At 45.8% G+C, this 20,056-nt stretch overlaps 1 protein-coding gene and 1 pseudogene across 2 annotated transcripts; one reads left to right on the top strand and one right to left on the bottom strand.

Moving 5' to 3' along the window:
• Positions 1 to 154: 154 nt before the first annotated feature.
• CNOT11 (CCR4-NOT transcription complex subunit 11) lies at positions 155 to 18,537 on the bottom strand (the record flags this gene model as incomplete). Its single annotated transcript, XM_079721206.1, has 7 exons — positions 155 to 1,152; positions 1,262 to 1,358; positions 3,365 to 3,567; positions 4,748 to 4,950; positions 8,783 to 8,935; positions 12,766 to 12,930; positions 18,018 to 18,537. The coding sequence occupies 7 exons, from the start codon at positions 18,535 to 18,537 to the stop codon at positions 955 to 957; spliced, it is 1,539 nt and encodes a 512-aa protein (XP_079577332.1). The 3' UTR covers positions 155 to 954.
• Positions 15,477 to 16,107, top strand: LOC307064464 (frataxin, mitochondrial-like; annotated as a pseudogene). The gene has a single exon. The product of its transcript is annotated as a frataxin, mitochondrial-like (transcript).
• Positions 18,538 to 20,056: the final 1,519 nt, after the last annotated feature.

Genomic DNA, 20,056 nt, shown 5'->3' with positions numbered 1-20,056 from the left:
ATCTTAAAACCTCTCGGCTTGGCATCCTTTAACTTTTGCTAAGGGTTGGATTGGAAGGCGATTCCTGTTCCTACGAAGAATATGCTTTGAAAGTACCTCAGCAGATGGGGAGTTTTTCATGATGTCTTCGAGTGAAAAATACATCAGATAATAATGAGTTCATAGAAAACTTTAATGTAAGGCACTGCTGTCCAGAGTTAAATGAGGGGTTAAACAGCCCACAGGACGCCACGGGAAGGGCACAAAGCCCACTCGGCGAGCAGCCGCGCAGCACGGCCCCCGGTGCCGTCCTTCCTCCTCAAGTACCGACGCTCTTAGACTGTTAACAGGAGAGAAGGCCCAGAAAACTACCAGCTGTTACAGTCTCGGAAAATAGGTTTCTAAGAATTCCCACGTCTGTAGGCAGCCCGCTGTTGTCTCTTAGGTCCCCATGACAAGAAAGGATAAGGTACACGGGTGTCCGAGGCTCACACTGCACCCAGTGAGAAGTTCAAGGGTCAGAATACCGTCACGTGATGATGATTCAAGACCTCAGGGGCAGTAAGGCAGGTTCTTAAGAGTGTCTTCAGTTTACTCTCACTAGAAACTTTCAACGTTGGAACCTCAGGAAAACGGTATTCTTGCCTTATCTGAAGCCCGTGACTTACATCTTAAGCAAAAACAGGCACCTTGCTCTTCAGTGCTGAAGACCTCATCGACTTTGTGCAGTGACTTCGTTTGGGATGATGTCCCCAGTGGATAATCATCAGCAAGACACCTACAAGACACATTCGTCCAAGTTCTTACCAAAAATTCATCTAAAAGAAAAAGTCATCCAGGAAAGCAAAACTTTGCTTTAAGTGGATAAAGTGGTGTTTATACGCATTAAGCCAAGCAATCACTCAGGGTCTGAACAGTTTTAAAAATGAAAAGCACAGCATAGCTCAGCGATGAACAGGTGGTCCCGACGAGGTATCACTTGGACATCTTGGTCTCAGAAGGTGTCTCCCCAGTGTCCAAGGTCTTCAACAACCGGAAGAGGCCTGCAGCTTCTCGTATCCTGCTGAACTCAATACAGAAGGCCTGCACTTCTATAAACAAGTCCTGCACGTTGATGATTTTGTTACGGATCAAGGACTGGAGAAAGACACACACGAGACGCACCAGACGATTCTGAAAAAGAAATTTTACTGTGTGTTTTCTGGGCAGGTATTTATAAAAAAAATTTACAAATATATATATATACTATATATATATATATACAAAAATTTCTATTACTTACCTGCATATATTTATCCTTAATTTGTTCACAGGTAGAAATGCAATTTGATATATAAAGGTGAATAAATTCAGGAGGTAGATCAACAGCTGTAGTTAGTCTGTTTCATAAAGTTAGAAAGGGCTGTTAATTTTATTTGCTAATAACATTTTAAAACACCGTTCACCATAAAATGTAAAATTTCCTTTGGTAATTTAATGAAAAATCCTGATATATGATCCAGTTAACTGTTTTAAGTAAGTTTATGCAAGTAAACCTCGGAGCCCCGCCCCCCCCGCCATAAGTGACACTTCCTTTTCTTAGGTCTACACTTAGCATTTACACATGCAATATGCATTGAGCAGCATGTCCCTGTGTGCTCTTGGCTGAATCAGAATTCATAGTTATCATCCAAGCTCTAACAACCCGGGCAGTTAGTCTGTCCACGTAAGTAACGCTTACTAACCTGATTACACACAAGTGCTACGCGAGGAACGCATGTGAAGAAAGGCGTGGTAGTAACTGAACAGCACAATGTATAACTAAGTGCTAACATGTGGCGTTTGCACTAAGAGTGATGTAAGTGAACGACTCGGGAAAAGTCAGCAACAGGGCAAACGACTTAAATCGAAACCCAAGGAGAGAAGTGGCGTTCCTTCCAACTAAGTAGATAATCTGAACGAATTGTGGAATCAGGGACCAGCTCGGTGGGAAAGACCTGGCTGGAAGGTAGCAGAAGGCACCTTGGTCTAGAGTCTTCAAGGGGTGGCTGGTATTTTCCAAAGGATTCTGTGAAATGTTTAAGGGGTGGGGGGGAGGGCGAAATAGGAATTTCATGCCTAAGTGCCTAACAGCTGGTTTAGACAGTAAGTGGGCACTTAGAGCATGGTTGGCCCAGAGGCCCTGAGCAGAAGGCAGCCCCCAAAGAGGAGTGAGTCTCAGCAACGGGGAAAGGCCAAAGGCCTGGATGAGGGCGCAGAAATGAAGCCGCAGGTCAGCAAGCGGCCAGCCGGTTTTGCCGGCACAGAAAGTAAAAGGTGAATACCTCGTGTTTCCCTCCCACAAACCTGCTCTCTCCTACACACACACTTGGGATCCCTCGGCTTCCAGCCAGGCTTTTCCCACCAGCTGATTAACTTCATTGTGGTTTATTTTGTTTGGGGTTTTTTTTTTTTTGGCTACACCGTGTGGTTTGCAAGATCTTAGTCCCCCACCAGGGATGGAACCCGGGCCCTTGGCAGTGAAAGTGCAGAGTGCTAACCACCGGACCTCCAGGGATTCCCAGGACATATTCTTTAGTACAGCTTTAAGTAGGTTAAAAAAACAATTAATCCCCAACTTACAAACGAGTGAGTGTTCAAAAGATGTGCTGTAATTGAAGTGCAGTTGCCTAGCACTCAGAATGGACCTCCCCATAAGCAGAAAAACTATACAATTTAGCCCCCAGAACGGGACGCCACATGGAGGGGAGCTGAGGATGAGAAGCCTAAACTGGGACCACATCAGGCAAGCCTGCACATATGGCTACACTATCCACAGACAGCTTAATCAACAGTAGGCTCCCAAGCTAACCCCCCAAGCCTATGGAATTTGTAACTTACCTAAAACATATTTGTAAGCAAAATAACAAAGTGAGAAACCACTATTCAGAGCACATTGAGAAGGGAATGTATTGTTTCCCGGACAGTTGATGACAACGGAGCAAGGAGGCCAAATCAAAGGAAGGTTCAGAGAACAGTGCACACAACGAATTCTAGGAAGGCATTCCCAGAATTTTCTCAGCTCCTAGACCCATACTGATACAGCTGTTAGTCACTAACGAGAAATAATGTAGTATCTGTAATTTGTGTAAAGAATATACAGCCATATGCAGGAAATAAATTTTAGCAATCAAGTTTCACTGATGCTGCTACTAGTGCTAAATACTTGAAATACTCTCCAAGTTCTTGCTAGTGGGTGCTAAATTCACATGCAGTCACTAAGGCTCAGATTATTGATTTAATGGGTTTTCTCAGACTGACAGTATCAGGGAAAAAAAAAATTGTTGCTGGTTTTTCCCTTCTAGTCATTTAATCCGGATCTACATTACACACCCCTGTCCGCATATGATCGCGTATAGAAACTTACCGGTTTACAACTTCCATTGAATGTAATGACATGTCCATATTGACCAGAACCGAAAAATACTCAGTGATCTGGCTTGACTGCATTAACTTCAGCAACATTTCTATAGCGACCAGAGGGTTGTTTTCGACTAGGTCAGGAAGCTTGGCTGGAGTGAGGCCAATATGATAAACGAGTTTGGGGTCCTTTTCCAACTCTCCAAGGAGCTAAATATAATCAAGTTTTTAGAAAGAGAAAAAGAGAGGTTCCTGAATCAAATCAGAAATTCTCTTTCCTGCATGCATACAAAAAAACAAGTATTTTATAAAGAAAAGTTATAGTATCTGCGCTGAACCAACTTTATAAATGTCTTCCTTCAAATCCATGATCATCATTCTTTGATATTTTAAAATTTACATTTGAATTGTCAGATATTAAAATCAGGCACCTTCACAACAGTTTACAAACGACACTAATGCATCCTGGGCATTAAACCAGAATCAGTATTGTTTGGATACAATATTGTCTGGATTTTAACAGTATCATCCTTAAGTCCTTTGTAGGTTTTTCCCTGTCATTTGTTAAAAATAATCTTACCGACTAGTACTCCTGAAAAGCACAGACCACAGAGATCACCAGGGAACATCAGGAACCAAAGCCCCACCCAGCGCCCAGGGGAACAGATGCCTGAGAGGGGGACGGGGAGGGGGGAGGGTCTGTCTGCCGGCACACGGCACACGGCACACTCGCTCTCAAATAGGTGTCCTCAAAGACAATTTCTTCTGCCAAATTGGAACATTCTTCTAAATGTTCTGTGCTCCTTCCCCTGTCTCCTTGTATATACACATGTACTGTTTCATGATGGCCTGGTAAGCAAAATGAACTACGTTGGAGATGTATCTCCTGGCAGGCTCTAATGTGAAAGTGTGCTAACTCAAGAATAAAGTCCAACCAGAACCGCCCACGGTGTCCGGCCTTTCCCCCGAGGGAAGTATCACGTTGGGTGCGGGGGCGCTATTTTGAATCCACCGTTAACCAGCTGTGTGATGGCTGCTAGTTTACCTTCCTGGTTAAATGTTAATGATTCCGCTTACCCTCCTGGAGTCCTGTCCAGCTTAGTAACAGTGTACATAAAGTGCCCAGCAGCGCAGAGCAGGAGTGAGCGCCATCCTACACCCCAGAGTCAAACTGGTCCCAAACAGAAGTCGCTAGGTTTTCAGGCACCAAACTTCGTGCCCTGCCGGAGTGAAGTGAGCCGAGTGGGAGGGCAGAACAGAGCTTCAGAGACCACGCCGCCTACTGCTGGCTCATGCGGCCAACATCATGTTACTGGTCATTTATCACTTTATGAAAAACGAAAACACCTGGTGAATTACATACAGGAACATGTTTACAATAAATATATACCTGTGTCTGTTGAGGAGAAGATAAGGGGCTTTTGAAGGCTTTGGCCATTATTCGCTTGATCTCCACGCCAGTGCTGTTCTTCACACACATTGACTTGTCCCACTGAATCGCGTGGTCGGGCTCGGTTGGATTGAGCCAAGCCAGCTCATCCTCACACACGTGGAGCGGAGGTGGTGGACGGATAAACTCCGGCCGGAAATGGCCTGTAATCAAAGTAGCGTGTCTGACTGCTTCTGTCACTCGGCTGACCCTGCGACACGCCTGTATAAACCTCACAGACTTGCTCAGGGAAGTGCAGCAACACCTCTCTTAATAAGGACAACACAGCAACACTCTGACTTGAAAATCAGAAGCAGAAATGACGTAAAGGCAGGGTTTTATTCAGAACACAAGAAAATGAAACACTGACATAACATTATTATGTCAGAGACCAAATCTATCTCTTTTGGGGGAGGAGAGGAAAACATTACCACCACCCGACAAGTCCTAGTTCAAGCACGACCACCACTCAATCGCACAAGGACACAACTTACTCCATGGGTAAGTCTGGGTGGGAAAAATAAAACACTAATTGATCTCTCTCATCCTATTCTCAGTACTATGTTATTCAGAGGCCATATGATGTGTACTGGTTTTGTTTTTGCATCTTATAACCCTGAAGTAGCAAATTATGTGGAGATGAAATGGCAGGGGAAAGGTATGGTTGACTATTGACATTCTCAAGTGAATCTGGAGACGTTCGTAAACCCCTAAATTCACAAATGCTACATCATTTTCTTAAAACAGTAAAAATACAACAGAATAGTGAAGTGACTCAATTTAATACCTCAACTATTTGACAAAACAAGATTGATCCCTAAGTTATAAACCCACTAAAATAAATGCTGTCTGGGACTTATCAGCAAATTTCACCCCTCACTTTGGTTCCCACATAGGGTCTAAGATGGTTAACTCCTCTCATGGACCGAGCCCCGGCCAAATTTGAGATTACTAGGTCCCCTAGATTACTGAAAATGTCTGTGTCTGGCTAAGAATCATCCCTTTATCTTAAACTACACCATCTCTTCACATATATCACCAGAACTAGCACATGAATCTCTGCAGCCCATTTACAAAAAGAAAGTTTTAAACATTTCACGAGAAGTTATTATACCTATGTGATAAAGAGAAAGCTCCCATGAGGTAAGGATGCCTGGTGTTCAGCTAGCCTCAGACCTAATATCTGATTGATTTGCTTCTTACACACCTTTCCAGTGGCCCATTCAAGTCAAAGATGTGCCCGAGCAAGTATTAAATACAATCCAACTGTGCCTCGGACCTTCTCACACACTGTGACTAGCTGAGACTTACTTATTCCAAAGACCTACTGTAAATGGCATTAAAAGTCACAGTGTAAGTTTTAAACTCAAGGTGACACTATAGTCTGGAGAACATGTTCTTATCCCTAAGCAGAAAGCATGCTTTCATCATTAAAACCACACAATCGTATAAAACCAAAAAATGCAGGACTTCCCTGGTGGCACAGTGGTTAAGAATCACCTGCCAATGCAGGGGACACAGGTTCAAGCCCTAGTCCAGGAAGATCCCACATGCTGTGGAGCAACTGATGCCACGTGCCTGGCGCCCATGCTCTGCAACGAGAAGCCACTGCAATAAGTGCGTGCACCGCAACGAAGAGTCGCCCCCACTCGCTGCAACTAGAGAAAGCCCACGCGCAGCAACAAAGACCCAACACAGCCAAAAATAAATAAATTAATTTAAAAAAATTAAAAATGCTGCTCTATTATTTCAAGTTCAATAGTTTTCTTTGAATTAAAGTAAATTAAGAGCTATAAGGTAAGTAAAACTTCAATGGAGAATGATAAGATTAATGAAGTAGGAAACAAAAAGGTAATAAGCTACAAAAATAAACTCATTTCAGTAAAATCAGAGACTTTATATCCTTAGATATTCTGATGATAGGTATGTAATTAAAAAAACTTGGGATTTTTTCGGCTGCATCATACATCATGTGGGATCTTAGTTCCCTGACCAGGGATGGAACCTGCACCCCCTGCAGTGGAAGCCACTGGACCACCAGGGAATTCCCAAAAACTTGGTATTTTTATTAAAAAAGAAACTAACTTTTTAAAGTTTTAAAAATTAATTTATTTTTGGCTGCATTGGGTCTTCGTTGCCGTGCAGGCTTTCTCTAGTTGCGGTGAGCAGGGTCTACTCTTCGTTGTGGTGCGCGGGCTTCTTATTGCAGTGGCTTCTCTTGTTATGGAGCACAGGCTCTAGGTGCGCAGGCTCAGTAGTTGTGACTTGTGGGCTCTAGAGCGCAGGTTCAGTAGTTGTGGCGCATGGGCTTAGTTGCTCCGCGGCATGTGGGATCTTCCCAGACCAGGCCTTGAACCTGTGTCCCCTGCACTGGCAGGCGGATTCTTAACCACTGCACCACCAGGGAAGCCCAAGAAACTAACTTTTATTGAGCATCTCTACTATGTTCCAGACACTATACTAGGAAGTTTCTCACTAAATTCATGTTTAACATTCTCTGACATAAATCCTACCAATGTTTTCTTAGGTCAGTCTCCCAGGCAATAGAAATAAAAGCAAAAGTAAACAAATAGGACCTAATCAAACTTACAAGCTTTTATACAGCAAAGGAAACCATAAACAAAATGAAAAGACAACCTACAGACTGGGAGAAAACATGTGCAAATGGTACGACCAACAAGGGTTTAATTTCCAAAATATACAAACAGCTCATACAACTCAACAACAGAAAAAAAACAAACAACCCAATCAAAAAATGAGCAGACCTAAACAGACATTTCTTCAAAGAAGACATACAGATCACCAACAGGCACATGAAAAGATGCTCAGCATTGCTAATTATTAGAGAAATGCAAATCAAATTAAAACTTCAATGAGGTACCACCTCACACTGGTCAGAATGGCCATCATTAAAAAATCAACAGGGCTTCCCTGGTGGCACAGTGGTTGAGAGTCCGCCTGCCGATGCAGGGGACACAGGTTCGTGCCCCAGTCCGGGAAGATCCCAAATGCCGTGGAGCGGCTAGGCCCGTGAGCCATGGCCGCTGAGCCTGCGCGTCCAGAGCCTGTGCTCCACAACGGGAGAGGCCACAACAGTGAGAGGCCTGCATACCACAAAAAACAAACAAACAAACAAAAAACTACAAATAACATGCTGGAGAGGGTGTGGAGAAAAGAGAACCCTCCTACATTATGGACGGGAATGTAAATTGGTGCAGCCACTATAGAAAACAGTATGGAGGTTCCAGAGTTACTGTCTGATCCAGCAATCCCACTCCTGTGCATATATCCAGACAAAACTGTAAGATACATGCACCCCTATGTTCACAGCAGCACTATTCACAATAGGCAAGACATGGAAACAAGGTAAATGTCCACCGCCAGGTGAAACAATAAAGAAGATGTGGTATATTTATACAATGGAATATTACTAAATAATGACATTTGCAGCAATATGGATGCACCTAGAGATTATTATACTATATAAAGTCAGAGAAAGACAAATATCATATCACTTATATGTGGAGTCTAAAATGTGACACAAATGAACTTATCTATGAAACAGAAACAGACTCACAGACATAGAGAACAGACTTGTGGTTGCCAAGGGGAAGAGGGGATTGGGGAGGGATGGATTGGGAGTTTGGGATTAGCAGATGCAAACTATTATATAGAGAATGGATAAACCACAAGGTCCTACTGTAAAGCACAGGGAACAATATTTAATATCCTGTGAAAAACCACAATGGAAAAGAATATGAAAAAGAATGTACATATATATATATATATATATATACACACACACACGTATAACTGAATCACTCTGCTGTACAGCAGAAATTAACACAACATTGTAAATCAACTGTACTTCAATAAAATAAATTTTTAAAAATTAATGAAGTATCAACAAAAACAACATGATGTTTCAGAAAACCAGAAAGTCTCAGGGGGACGCTGATAACATAAAACCAAGAACATCAAATTAGATATACCTACTTTCAATAGGTGGCTTTGGTCCACTGACTAAAGCTTCCGTGATCTGAGAGGCAACGGAGCTGTCAAATCCAGAATTAGAAGAATCCGGGTCTGGGTCACTGAGAATGCTAGGGAAGCTGGCCTTACTTTGAGTTGGCAATTCAGACTGGCGTTCTGAAATAGATTAAAATAGGAAACATTTCAAAATTGAGGGCACCACAAGGAGAGTGAAAAGAGAAGCTACTAAATGGAGAAAGTTATCTACAACACATAAACAAAGGGCCAGATTGAGGATATATTATCGATTTTTAAAAAATAGGAACAAATGGGCTAATGACTTCAACAAGTGTTTTATTTTTAAAAAGCTTGAGGCTTCCCTGGTGGCACAGTGGTTACGAATCTGCCTGTCAATGCAGGGGACATGGTTCGATCCCTGGCCCAGGAAGATCCCACGTACCGCGAAGCAACTAAGCCTGTGTGCCATAACTACTGAGCCTGTGCTCTATAGCCTGTACTCTGCAACAAGAGAAGCCCCAGCTCGATGCAACTAGAGAAAGCCAATGTGCAGCAACGAAGACCCAACACAGCCAAAAATAAAAACAAATAAATTAAACATCTGAAAAGATATTCAATCCAATTAGGAACCAGGGGAAAATCTGTTAAAACAAGATACTATTGCACACACACTGTAGTTATAACTGCCCCTTGTGGTTACTGATGTTTAACTTGTCTGCTTGTTTTCTTAAAGTTAGGAAAATGCAACTGCATCATCCATAAGTACACCTTTGGTCCCTGGATCCCACTGTAAAGACATCTGAATTTTAGGCCAGCCTCCGTACAGATGATCTGTGTGGCTAGCTCCAGAGAAGATAGGTGTACTTCCCTTTTTTTCTTAAGCACTTGTGAAAATGATTAAGACATCTTCAGCCTGGGCAGAGGACAGCAAACAGCTCTAGGGGACAGCCAGCTTAGCCACTGTGCCAAGCCTCTCAATCCTAACTCTAGTCACATATTCCTTTCTGAGCTTGATGTACTTTATAAATTTATTTATTTATTTAAAAATTCACGAAGTATCAACAAAAACAACATGATGTTTCAGAAAACCAGAAAGTCTCTGTGCCCAGGTTTTCCCTAGTTGCTGTGCTCAGGTTTTCCCTAGTTGCAGCAAGCGGGGGCTACTCTTCATTGCGGTGTGCGGGCATCTCATTGTGGTGGCTTCTCTTGTTGTGGAGCATGGGCCCTAGGCGCATGGGCTTCAGGAGTTGTGAAGCGCTGCACCACCAGGGAAGTCCCTGAGCTTGATGTACTTTAAAACTTTCTCATGGGCTGATTCAAGTCATCACAAGTTGAAAAGGAAATTAGATCTGATTCTTACATTATTGAATACAAAGCTAGAAATCTCAGAATATACGTCACTTCTAAAGGTAAGGTGACTGAAATTGCCCATCACCTCGGCACCAGTTTTCATACTATCTTTGGTTAAGAAAATAATTATTTTATTTCTGTTAATACATTGCATCTGGCACTAGTAACTAACAAGTACTTTTGTGTACCTTCAATATTAAAAGTCTGAAAAAGAGTTTTCTTAGTTTCAGAAAATAACCATTGTTACATTGTTAATATTTAGTAGTTTAAAAATAAGGTTCAGGGCTTCCCTGTTGGCACAGTGGTTGAGAATCTGCCTGCCAATGCAGGGGACACGGGTTCGAGCCCTGGTCTGGGAAGATCCCACATGCTGCGGAGCACCTGGGCCCATGAGCCACAATTACTGAGCATGCGTGTCTGGAGCCTGTGCTCCGCAACAAGAGAGGCCGTGACAGTGACAGGCCCGTGCACCGCGATGAAGAGTGGCCCCCACTTGCCACAACTAGAGAAAGCCCTTGCACAGAAACGAAGACCCAACACAGCCATAAATAAATAAATAAATAAATAAATAAATAAATAAATAAATAAATACTTAAATAAATAAATACTTAAATAAATAAATAAATACTTAAATAAATAAATAAATAAATACTTAAAAAAAAAAAAAAAGGTTCAGGGCTTCCTTGGTGGCGCAGTGGTTGGGAATCCGCATGCCAATGCGGGGGACACGGGTTCAAGCCCTGGTCTGGGTGGATCCCACGTGCCACAGAGCAACTAAGCCCGTGCGCCACAACTGCTAAGCCTGCGCTCAGGAGCCCGCGAGCCACAACTACTGAAGCCTGCGTGCCTGGAGCCTGTGCTCCGCAATAGGAGAAGCCACTGCAGTGAGAAGCCCACACACCGCAACCAAGAGTAGCCCCCGCTCGCCGCAACAAGAGAAGCGATTGCAATGAGGAGCCCGCACACTGCAACCAAGAGTAGCCCCCGCTCGCTGCAACTAGAGAAAGCCTGCGCACAGCAACGAAGACACAATGCAGCCAAAAATTTAATAAATAAATAAACTAATTAATTAAATAAATTTGTAAGTAAGTAAGTAAGATTCAGAATGCCCCAAGGAAAGAGAAGATTAGATGTCACCTTATATAAGATGCCAAATGTCACAGGGCATGAAATCTAAGGATGTTGCACTGTCAAATTAACCCTGCAGCTCCCTTAATTACAAGGTCGAGGGTTCACAAATCTGGCTACAGATTAGAATTTCCCTAATGAATTGCTCTCAGGTGATGAGACCCATGCATCTGCACTTTTGCTTAGAGCAGGTTAGCAAAAGCTGCTCTTCTTTATCCTTATATGGAGAGGCTCTCCCTGACCACCCTGTTCAAGGTCTCGTTATTTTCTATCACAACACGAGTTTGCTTCAAGACCACCCATTCATTTGCTTACACGTGTAACAGAAGGTGCCCAAATAATCTTGAAACAGAACAGGGTGGAGGTCTCACACCTCTCAGTTTCACAAAAGCTACTGTATGACTTGGATTAGTGTCCTGCTCCCCTGCAAATAAAACCCTTTTTACATGAAAGGGAAAAAAAAGCCACCCTAATCGAAAGGGTGGTACTAGAATAAGGACAGATAGACCGGGCTTCCCTGGTGGCGCAGTGGTTGAGAGTCCGCCTGCCGATGCAGGGGACACGGTTTCGTGCCCCGGTCCAGGAAGATCCTACATGCCGCGGAGCGGCTGGGCCCGTGAGCCATGGCCGCTGAGACTGAGCGTCCGGAGCCTGTGCTCCGCAACGGGAGAGGCCACAACAGTGAGAGGCCCGCGTACCACACACACACAAAAAGAATCCGCCTGCCAATGCAGGGGACACGGGTTTGAGCCCTGGTCCGGGAAGATCCCACATGCCGCAGAGCAACTAAGCCTGTGTGCCACAATTACTAAGCTTGTGTTCTACAGCCAGCGAGCTACAACTACTGAGCCCACACGCCACAACTACTGAAGCCCGCATGCCTAGAGACCATGCTCCGCAATGAAGAGAAGCCACCGCAATGAGAAGCCCACACACCTGCAACAAAAAGTAGCCCCCACTGGCCGCAACCAGAGACAGCCCACGTGCAGCAACAAAGACCCAATGCAGCCAAATAAATAAATAAATAAAAATTAAACACAAAAGACAAACAGACCAATGACGTAGAATAGAGAGCCCAGAAATAAACCTTCCCATATATATATATTCAAACGATTTTCGATAAAGGTGCCGAGATGACACTGTTTCAGCTATTCTGGGTCCCTTGAGATTCCATATGAATTTTCTATTTCTGCAAAACACATTGTTGGGATTTTGATAAGAATTGCATTGAATTTATACATCGCTTTGAGTAGAAATGACATCAGGAAAATTTTAAACGGACCAAGTTTTACTCAGCATTCTTCTTAAACTGGAAAAGCAATCAATTCAAGTGAAAACTCAAAATGAAATTTATATCCCATAATAGCAAGGATCCAGTACTGAAGCTATGTTTTTCACAGAAAATACTAACTTTTTAGTACAGTTACAAAGACCTTCATGTAAATGAAGTACCTCAAGAAAACAGGCCTAATGCCAGCACACAAAGATGCCTGAGCGGGATGCCTCCTTACCAGCCAGGGCTAGCTGAAGCCCGCTAATGTCCACAGACTGGCCCATGTTTCCGACGTCCATCAAGGCAATCTGTCGCGGTGTCTTTTTGAAGAGTTCCCGTGGAGGTGCCAGCATCAGCTGGGAAAGAAAAAACTTTTCTGGTGGAGTTATAGGAGGTAAAAATCCTGTAAACAAAAAAACGCACAACAGTTTCTCTAACGGTTATTTTTAAAAATTATCTTGAGTCTGGTAGAATTAGCATTTGCTACTTGTCACCTCAACTCATGTACCTTTAAAGACAAACTTACAATTGAAGATTCATTTAACCAAATAGATACACTCATCAAAATGTAATTAAATAGTGTCCCTGAGGAGGACTGGTTCCAGGACACCCTGGGAATACTAAAATCCAAGGATGCTTGGGTCCCTTATATAAAATGGTGTAGTATTTGCATGTACCCTACACACATCCTCCCTTATACTTCAAATAATCTCTAGATTAACTGTATGTCAACTGAAATTCTATGATTTGTGGCAATGAAACTTAAGGCTTTTGTAACTATTAAGAACTTTGATTTGGGGGATTCTCTGGCAGTCCAGTGGTTAGGACTTGGCGCTCTCACTGCCGGGGCCCGGGTTTGATCCCTGGTGGTAGGGGGACTAAGATCCCGCAAGCCGCACGGCACAGCCAAAACAAAACAAAACAAAAAAACCAACTTTGTTTTCTAACATGCTTCAATTCCTGCAAAGGCTTACATATGCAGGCAAAAACAAGTAAAACAAACTACAGTGCTCAGAAATGCTTTTCTTCTCTACTGCTACCAGCAACTGTGTAAAAGTTAAAGAGACAAGGAAGCAATCACTAGCTCTGCAAATACACTTCACACACCTGTTTCGGTCCACAGCATGGCTACAAATCCCAGAGTGCTGGACACTGATGCTTCCCTTTCATCCCAGAGCCACCTGCTTACCCGGCGGCGTCCATCGTACCGCAGCACCATGGCCAGACCCCTGTTCCAGCTCCCAGCTTGGACTCCTACCCACTCACCGCCCACAGTTCACACGCCCACTTACCACTGAGTTATATTTCTAGGTACAAATCTGCTCACAGATTTTTAATTCTGTTTACACAGAATTAAACCCAAACTCCTGCACCATTCATAAGACCTTCCTAACGTGGTCCTGACCCACTCTCCTAATCCCATCTCCTGACCCCCCTCCAATCCACGTGTTCTATACTCCCGTTGCACAAAATCTCTCACCTTCTCTGATTCCTGATTTCAAAACATCCAATACGTGCAGCTCTTTAAGAATACGTGACAGGGCCACACCCTTCTCTCCCCACCATCTCTAATCAATATCCAGCAAAAACATCACCCCCTCTGAAAGTTCCTCCAGCTACACGGCTGTAGTTCCCGTGCTACGAGGTGCTGTGCATGCGACATCTAGTACGGCCCTTAACCACACTGGGTTACAATCACGTTTATGTCTCTTCAACCAGACTGCAAGCTTCCTGATGGCAAGGAAGCCATCCTACTTCCTTCCAGATACATTCTCAACGTTGGCTCTGCAGCAGAATCGTCTGAAAAACTTTCAAAACATATACCCATTAGATGCTCCCCTTGACGCACAGTATAATAAGCCTTGACCTTGACATTCCCTCTGTTGTATATTTAAGCACCACCCCTACCTAGTAATGATAGTAATGTGTAAAGCTTATTGTAAATACTTTTATTTCTCGTAATTTATTATCTGCAATTTTCAGACACGGAAATTGAGGCAGAGAGAGGCAAAATAACCAATCCGTGGATTTCCCTGGCAAATCTGTTTACAATGCAGTCTATGGCCTACATCTAGGTTTAAACTCATCGCATTCAAGAATGACATCATAGGGCTTCCCTGGTGGCGCAGTGGTTGAGAGTCCGCCTGTCGATGCAGGGGACGTGGGTTCGTGCCCCGGTCCGGGAAGATCCCACATGCCGCGGAGCGGCTGGGCCCGTAAGCCACGGCCGCTGAGCCTGCGGGTTCGGAGCCTGTGCTCCGCAATGGGAGAGGCCACAGCAGTGAGAGGCCCGCGTACCGCAAAAAAAAAAAAAAAAAAAGAATGACATCATATAAGTTATGGTTCCTTTGCCTAACCCATCCTACAGAATTCAAAGGGCTCTCAGACCCAGATCCCACACTGCCCCATCCATCTCGGTGGCGGGTCTGACCGCCCCCCGCCACACACACACGTTGCAGCAACTTTCTCAGCATTCTCAAACTTCCTGAAAACCAGGTTCAGTACCTGTACCCTAAAGACATCTCATGGGATGCACAGGTTGCCCCTCTTAGGTAAGGACAGTGCAGGAAATCAACGAGAAGATGCTTTAGATGCAGAGGAGTTGCCAGCAGGAGCAATGACTAGCTTAAATGCAGAAGCCCTCTCCTGCAAGGAAAAATTCTCTGGCCTTACCTCAAAATCCGCTGCCTTTACCTTCTGGCTCCCTGAATAGCAGTCCCTACCTAAAGGGGTCAATCGCCTGTTTCCTCACTGCTTAAGGACTGTAAGATCAAACTGTTTCCCCCTGGTCACTAGCTGCTCCGCCCACTACCGCTGTCCTCCTCCAAGTCTTCCAGGTACCCTTATCACTCATCACCATCTCCTCTGTGCCCTTCTCCTCTCCTGGCTTCAGGTCTTCTCCCAAAATCAAGTCTCATAAACCATCTCTTGAGTTTAAGAAACAAACAGATGTGGATGCTGGAGCGCCATGCAGCTGCCAGCCTCCTGCCCGGCTCAGCGCCCCCGGGCTATGTCCAGACCCACGCCGGGGCCCCAAAGCCAACGAAGGACGCCCTGCTCTACAGCTGCCAGGGCCTGCACAGGCAGCCAGCCCAGTCTGAGCCTCTGCTGCCTCAACTAGATCCTGAATGTCAAAAAGCAGAGCGTCTGCCTGATGAATCTGAGGACAATGGGAACTCTGGGTGACGCTGGCCTTCTGGACGATATCACGTACGAAAAACTGGCCGAGGAGACGCTGGATTCCTTAGCAGAGTTTTCTGAAGACCTTGCAGGCAAACCTTACACACTTGAAGACTATGATGTCTCCTTTGGGAATGGTGTTTTAACAATTAAACTGGGTGGAGATCAAGGAACGTATGTGATCAACAAGCAGACCCCAAACAAGCAAATCTGGTTATCTTCACCATCCAGTGGCCCCAAGCATTACAACTGGACTGGGAGAAACGGGGTGTACTTCCACGACGGTGTGTCCCTCCACGAGCTGCTGGCCACAGAGCTGACTCAAGCCTTAAAAACCAAACTGGACTTATCTTCTCTGGCCTACTCTGGAAAAGGCACTTGCTGCCCAGCCGAATGCTAAAGACATAAAAAGCTCTAAAGCCAAGACCCCAGCTTTGCTCTGCAGCTGAATGGCTAGTTTTTTCATTCCTGCTTTTGAGGACAGTTGCATTATGTGTAACGGCTCTGTGAAAAGACCGTGTCGCCTCCCGCCCTGCCCGTGAGTTCAGATTTTTTATTTCCACAGGTTTCTTTGGATTTATTGTCTGACTTCCTCCCTCACGTGACAGCCCTTATCTTTTGTAATGTCTGTATGCCCGTACCTTTAACATATAACCTCACAACAAAGAAAAAGAAGAAGGACAAATTCCAGGAGGAGAAATGAATTGGCTTCACCATTCATTCTTTGAAAGACTTACTACAAAAACCGCATGAAGAGCAGTTGGCCAAACTTGCCATCCTGTCTCAAAATAAGACTCATTAAAGGGCAGCCTAAAACGTTCCTACTCCTCTTGAAAGTGTAAACACTTCTATGCCCTTTAGTATTGAAGCATCAGTGGGAACTCAGGAATTCTCAAACCGAAGACCATTTTCTCTTTGTGCTTTGTGACTGCCAGGGTGTGGCCCGCATGGGGTGACACAGGGAGATGTGGTGCCGTGTCTTCCGTATGTGCATATATATGTACACACACATTTACATGTGGATGCAAAAAAATCTCCCAAAAGCCACCTCTGTACGCTCATGGATACAGTACAATAAATGAGGTCATGGAGCTGAGAGGTGCTTGGTAAACTGTGAAAGGCCACATAAATGAAAAGATGCTGGTGTTAATGAAAGGAACCCCGGTCTTACACTTGGCCCAGCCCAAAAGTAGTTGTCTGTCTCTGGGCAAGTTTCGCGAACTCCCTGGACCTCTGTTTTCCCGTGTTAACAGAGAGGGTTAAACTGGATAGAATATAGTCGATTTCCAATTTAGACATTTAGTGGTCCCGTCAGGCAACTTATCAGGCCAGCTTTAATTCCCTCTAGTAGAGGAGATGACAGTGAACTGTTTTTTTTTAAACTATAGCGTAAGTATATGGTTTGGGGTTTTGCTCTATTTGAATTTCAGTTGAATTCAGGTTCAAATAATCATCCTTTATTGTGCCATTACTGTGCTAAGCCTGGGCTGTAGGCTGAATGCTAAGGTGTTGATCCTAACCCCCAATCACAGCCCTCATAAATGCGATTAGTGCCCTGAGAAGAGAGACCCCAGAGAGCTCCCTCATCCCTTTCACCATGTGAGGACACCAGGAAGCAGGCCTTCACCAGACACCCAGTCTGCTGGGGCCTTGACCTTGGACTTCCCAGCCTCCAGAACGATGAGAAATAAATTTCTGTTTATAAGCCAAACAAACAAACAAAAATAGCAAAAGCGGCCTCGCATCCAACCCAGTGATCTCACTAAAGGTGCACGAGCATGCACTTTACATAATGTGCAGTAGTCTTGCGTTTTCTAGTCTAGGCCGTGAATTGGGACTACTTTCTATCCTCTGCCCCCATCGCGTTAACCAAGGACACCTAACAGCAAGAACGCGGCTGTAAAGTCCTGAAACGCTGCGGAATGTGCATTTCCGCTCAACAACGTACTCGGGTTCTGAACGACTTCTCGGTGACTCCTGAGACTTAAAGCCGGGGGGTAGGAGGGCAGATCCTGTGTGTCATTACTTACAACTGCACACACCTCAGACGCGCCTGACGAGCACGAACTGCATCACGAGGCACTACAGCGTCAAGCCCAACACTAAGCGGCACGGTTTCACGGCCCGTACTGTTGGGAGTAATTTTCGGTGCCGTGAAGCTGCCACTTGTCCCTACTCGGTGGGGGGGTGGGTGCGGAGAGGATTTCAAAAGGACACAATCCATTTCACGTGTGGGTGAAGGCCCAGCAGCTGCCGGATCTCACCCTCCGCGCCGCACACCGGGCTCCCGGCGGAAGAACCCGGGCTTACCTGAGAGCGGCGGCCGGTCGGGCTCCTGGCCACCGCGGGCGGGCGGCGCGGGGTTGAGCAGGTGCGCGAAGCTGGCGGCGAAGGGGTTGGCGGCGAGCGGCTCGGTGCGGTACATCTCCCAGAGCAGGTAGAGCGCCGTGAGGCGCTGCGCCGCGCTGGGCAGCAGGTCCGGCTGCTGCAGCAGCATGACGAGCACCGAGCCCAGGCGGAAGTGGTCGGCCTTGCTGAAGTAGTGGTGGAAGGCGGTGGACAGGCCCTCGAAGGTGCTGCCGCCGCCCGCCTCCTCCGAGATGATGCTCAGCAGGCTTGAAAGCTCCTTCGGGGTCAGGCTCATCCTGCACGCAGGGCCCCCCGGGCCTCCACAACCCGGCCCGGGGCCACCCGCTCCGCCTCTGCCGCCGCCGGAGCCGGAGCCTCCTGGCCCGCTCCTAGACACCGACCCCGCCGCTTCCCGGGGCCCCCTTTGCTCCGCGGCGGTAAGAAGACGGCCACACGCCGCGCTCGCCCCCCCGCCGGGCATCAACCTCGCCCGCCTGTCCTGTTTCCGGGCCGGAGGGGCCCTGGCACCGGCTCGCTCCGTCCCCGCGGCCGTAAAGCGCGCTGTGGCACGACAGCGTCGCAAACAAAACCCGCTGGGAAGCCAACCGCCCGCAGAGGAGACTGTGGCGCGGACCCAGAGCGAGGCTGCTGGAGCCGGGCCAGGGAGAGGATCCCGAGACGCCGAGTGGGCGGAGCGAAAAGCCGGAAGTGGGGGAGCTGCGGAAGTCTCGCGGTGCCACAGCCCAATGCTGTGGTGCAGTCTGCGCATGGGCGAGCATCCCAGAGGCGCCCCGAGGGTGGTACCAGGCATAGAAGGTCCCTAGAAATTTGAGTGACGTTATTGTCTGGAAAAATGCATCTTATAATCTGAAAAGTTGGGGGCTTCCCTGGTGGCACAGTAGTTAGGAATCTGCCTGCCAAGGCAGGGGGATTGGGTTCGAGCCCTGGTCCGGGAAGATACCTCATGCTGTAGAGCAGCTAAGCCCACGCGCCACTACCACTGAGCCTGCGCTCTAGAGCCCGCGAGCCACAACTACTGAGCCCAAGCGCCACAACGAAGACCCAATGCAGCCAAAAAAAAAAAAAAAAACTGACAAGTTTTCTTAATATAACACACCTGGCTGTTCATGGTGAAACCTTTTTAAGTGCTAATAGCTGTAAAGACCACGTACTTCTCATAACCAAAGTTAATTTCCAGTCTTACACTCCTATTTGAGGAAATGGAATCATACGCACACGAGCTTTTGTACACGGTTACTTTAACATGATTTTCGTAAAATGTTTACAATAAACATTCGTTTGCAAAATTGTTGTACAACTTTTTAAGCAGCCTGCCCAAGGGCGCTGATTCTGGGCCTTAGCTGTGCATTGGAAGTTCCCCGAGAGCCTTCAAAAATGCTAGTGCCTGGTCCTGGTGGCCAGGTATTAACAAACAGAAAGCAAAAACACCTGCCCAGGTGCCTAGTGTGTACTCTGGGTTGGGAATCACCGAGCGTCGTGTCCTAGACTTCCCCGGTTCCTCCCTTAGACCTACAAAACCCTACAGGGATTTCACCAGCGATTCCCAGCAGGCAAGTTTGGGAGATACAGTCTGCGCTAACTCATGCTAGCAGCTCGAGAATTATCTAGTTGCGTGCCACCTTAATTCTAAAGTATAACTGAAGGAAGAGAAACTGCTGGGTCAAGGGGCATGCATATTCTGAAGGCTTCTTCACTTGACTGCTAGATATCCCTCTAGAAGGGTCCTGCCAGCTAACTAACAGCAGCAGATATAACTTGCTAACGCTTGGACTCCTGGGAAACTGATTCGAATTATCTTGAAAGTACTCTCATTTTATTTATTTACTATAGTAAATAAACTTTATTGTGTTTGGGATGTCTGTTACAGCAATGAGCTTACCTGCATAGGTTTTACTGGTTTTTTTAAAAAGTTGTTTCAAAATATGTGAACATTATGTGCCCCACCACCCCCAAAAACTAAATATTTTTCTTTCTGTAGG

This window comes from Hyperoodon ampullatus (assembly GCF_949752795.1).
Source record: "Hyperoodon ampullatus genome assembly, chromosome: 15".
Lineage (NCBI taxonomy): Eukaryota > Metazoa > Chordata > Mammalia > Artiodactyla > Ziphiidae > Hyperoodon > Hyperoodon ampullatus.
The sequence above is the reverse complement of the archived record's forward strand: the minus strand, read 5'-3'. Positions and strand labels throughout refer to the sequence as shown.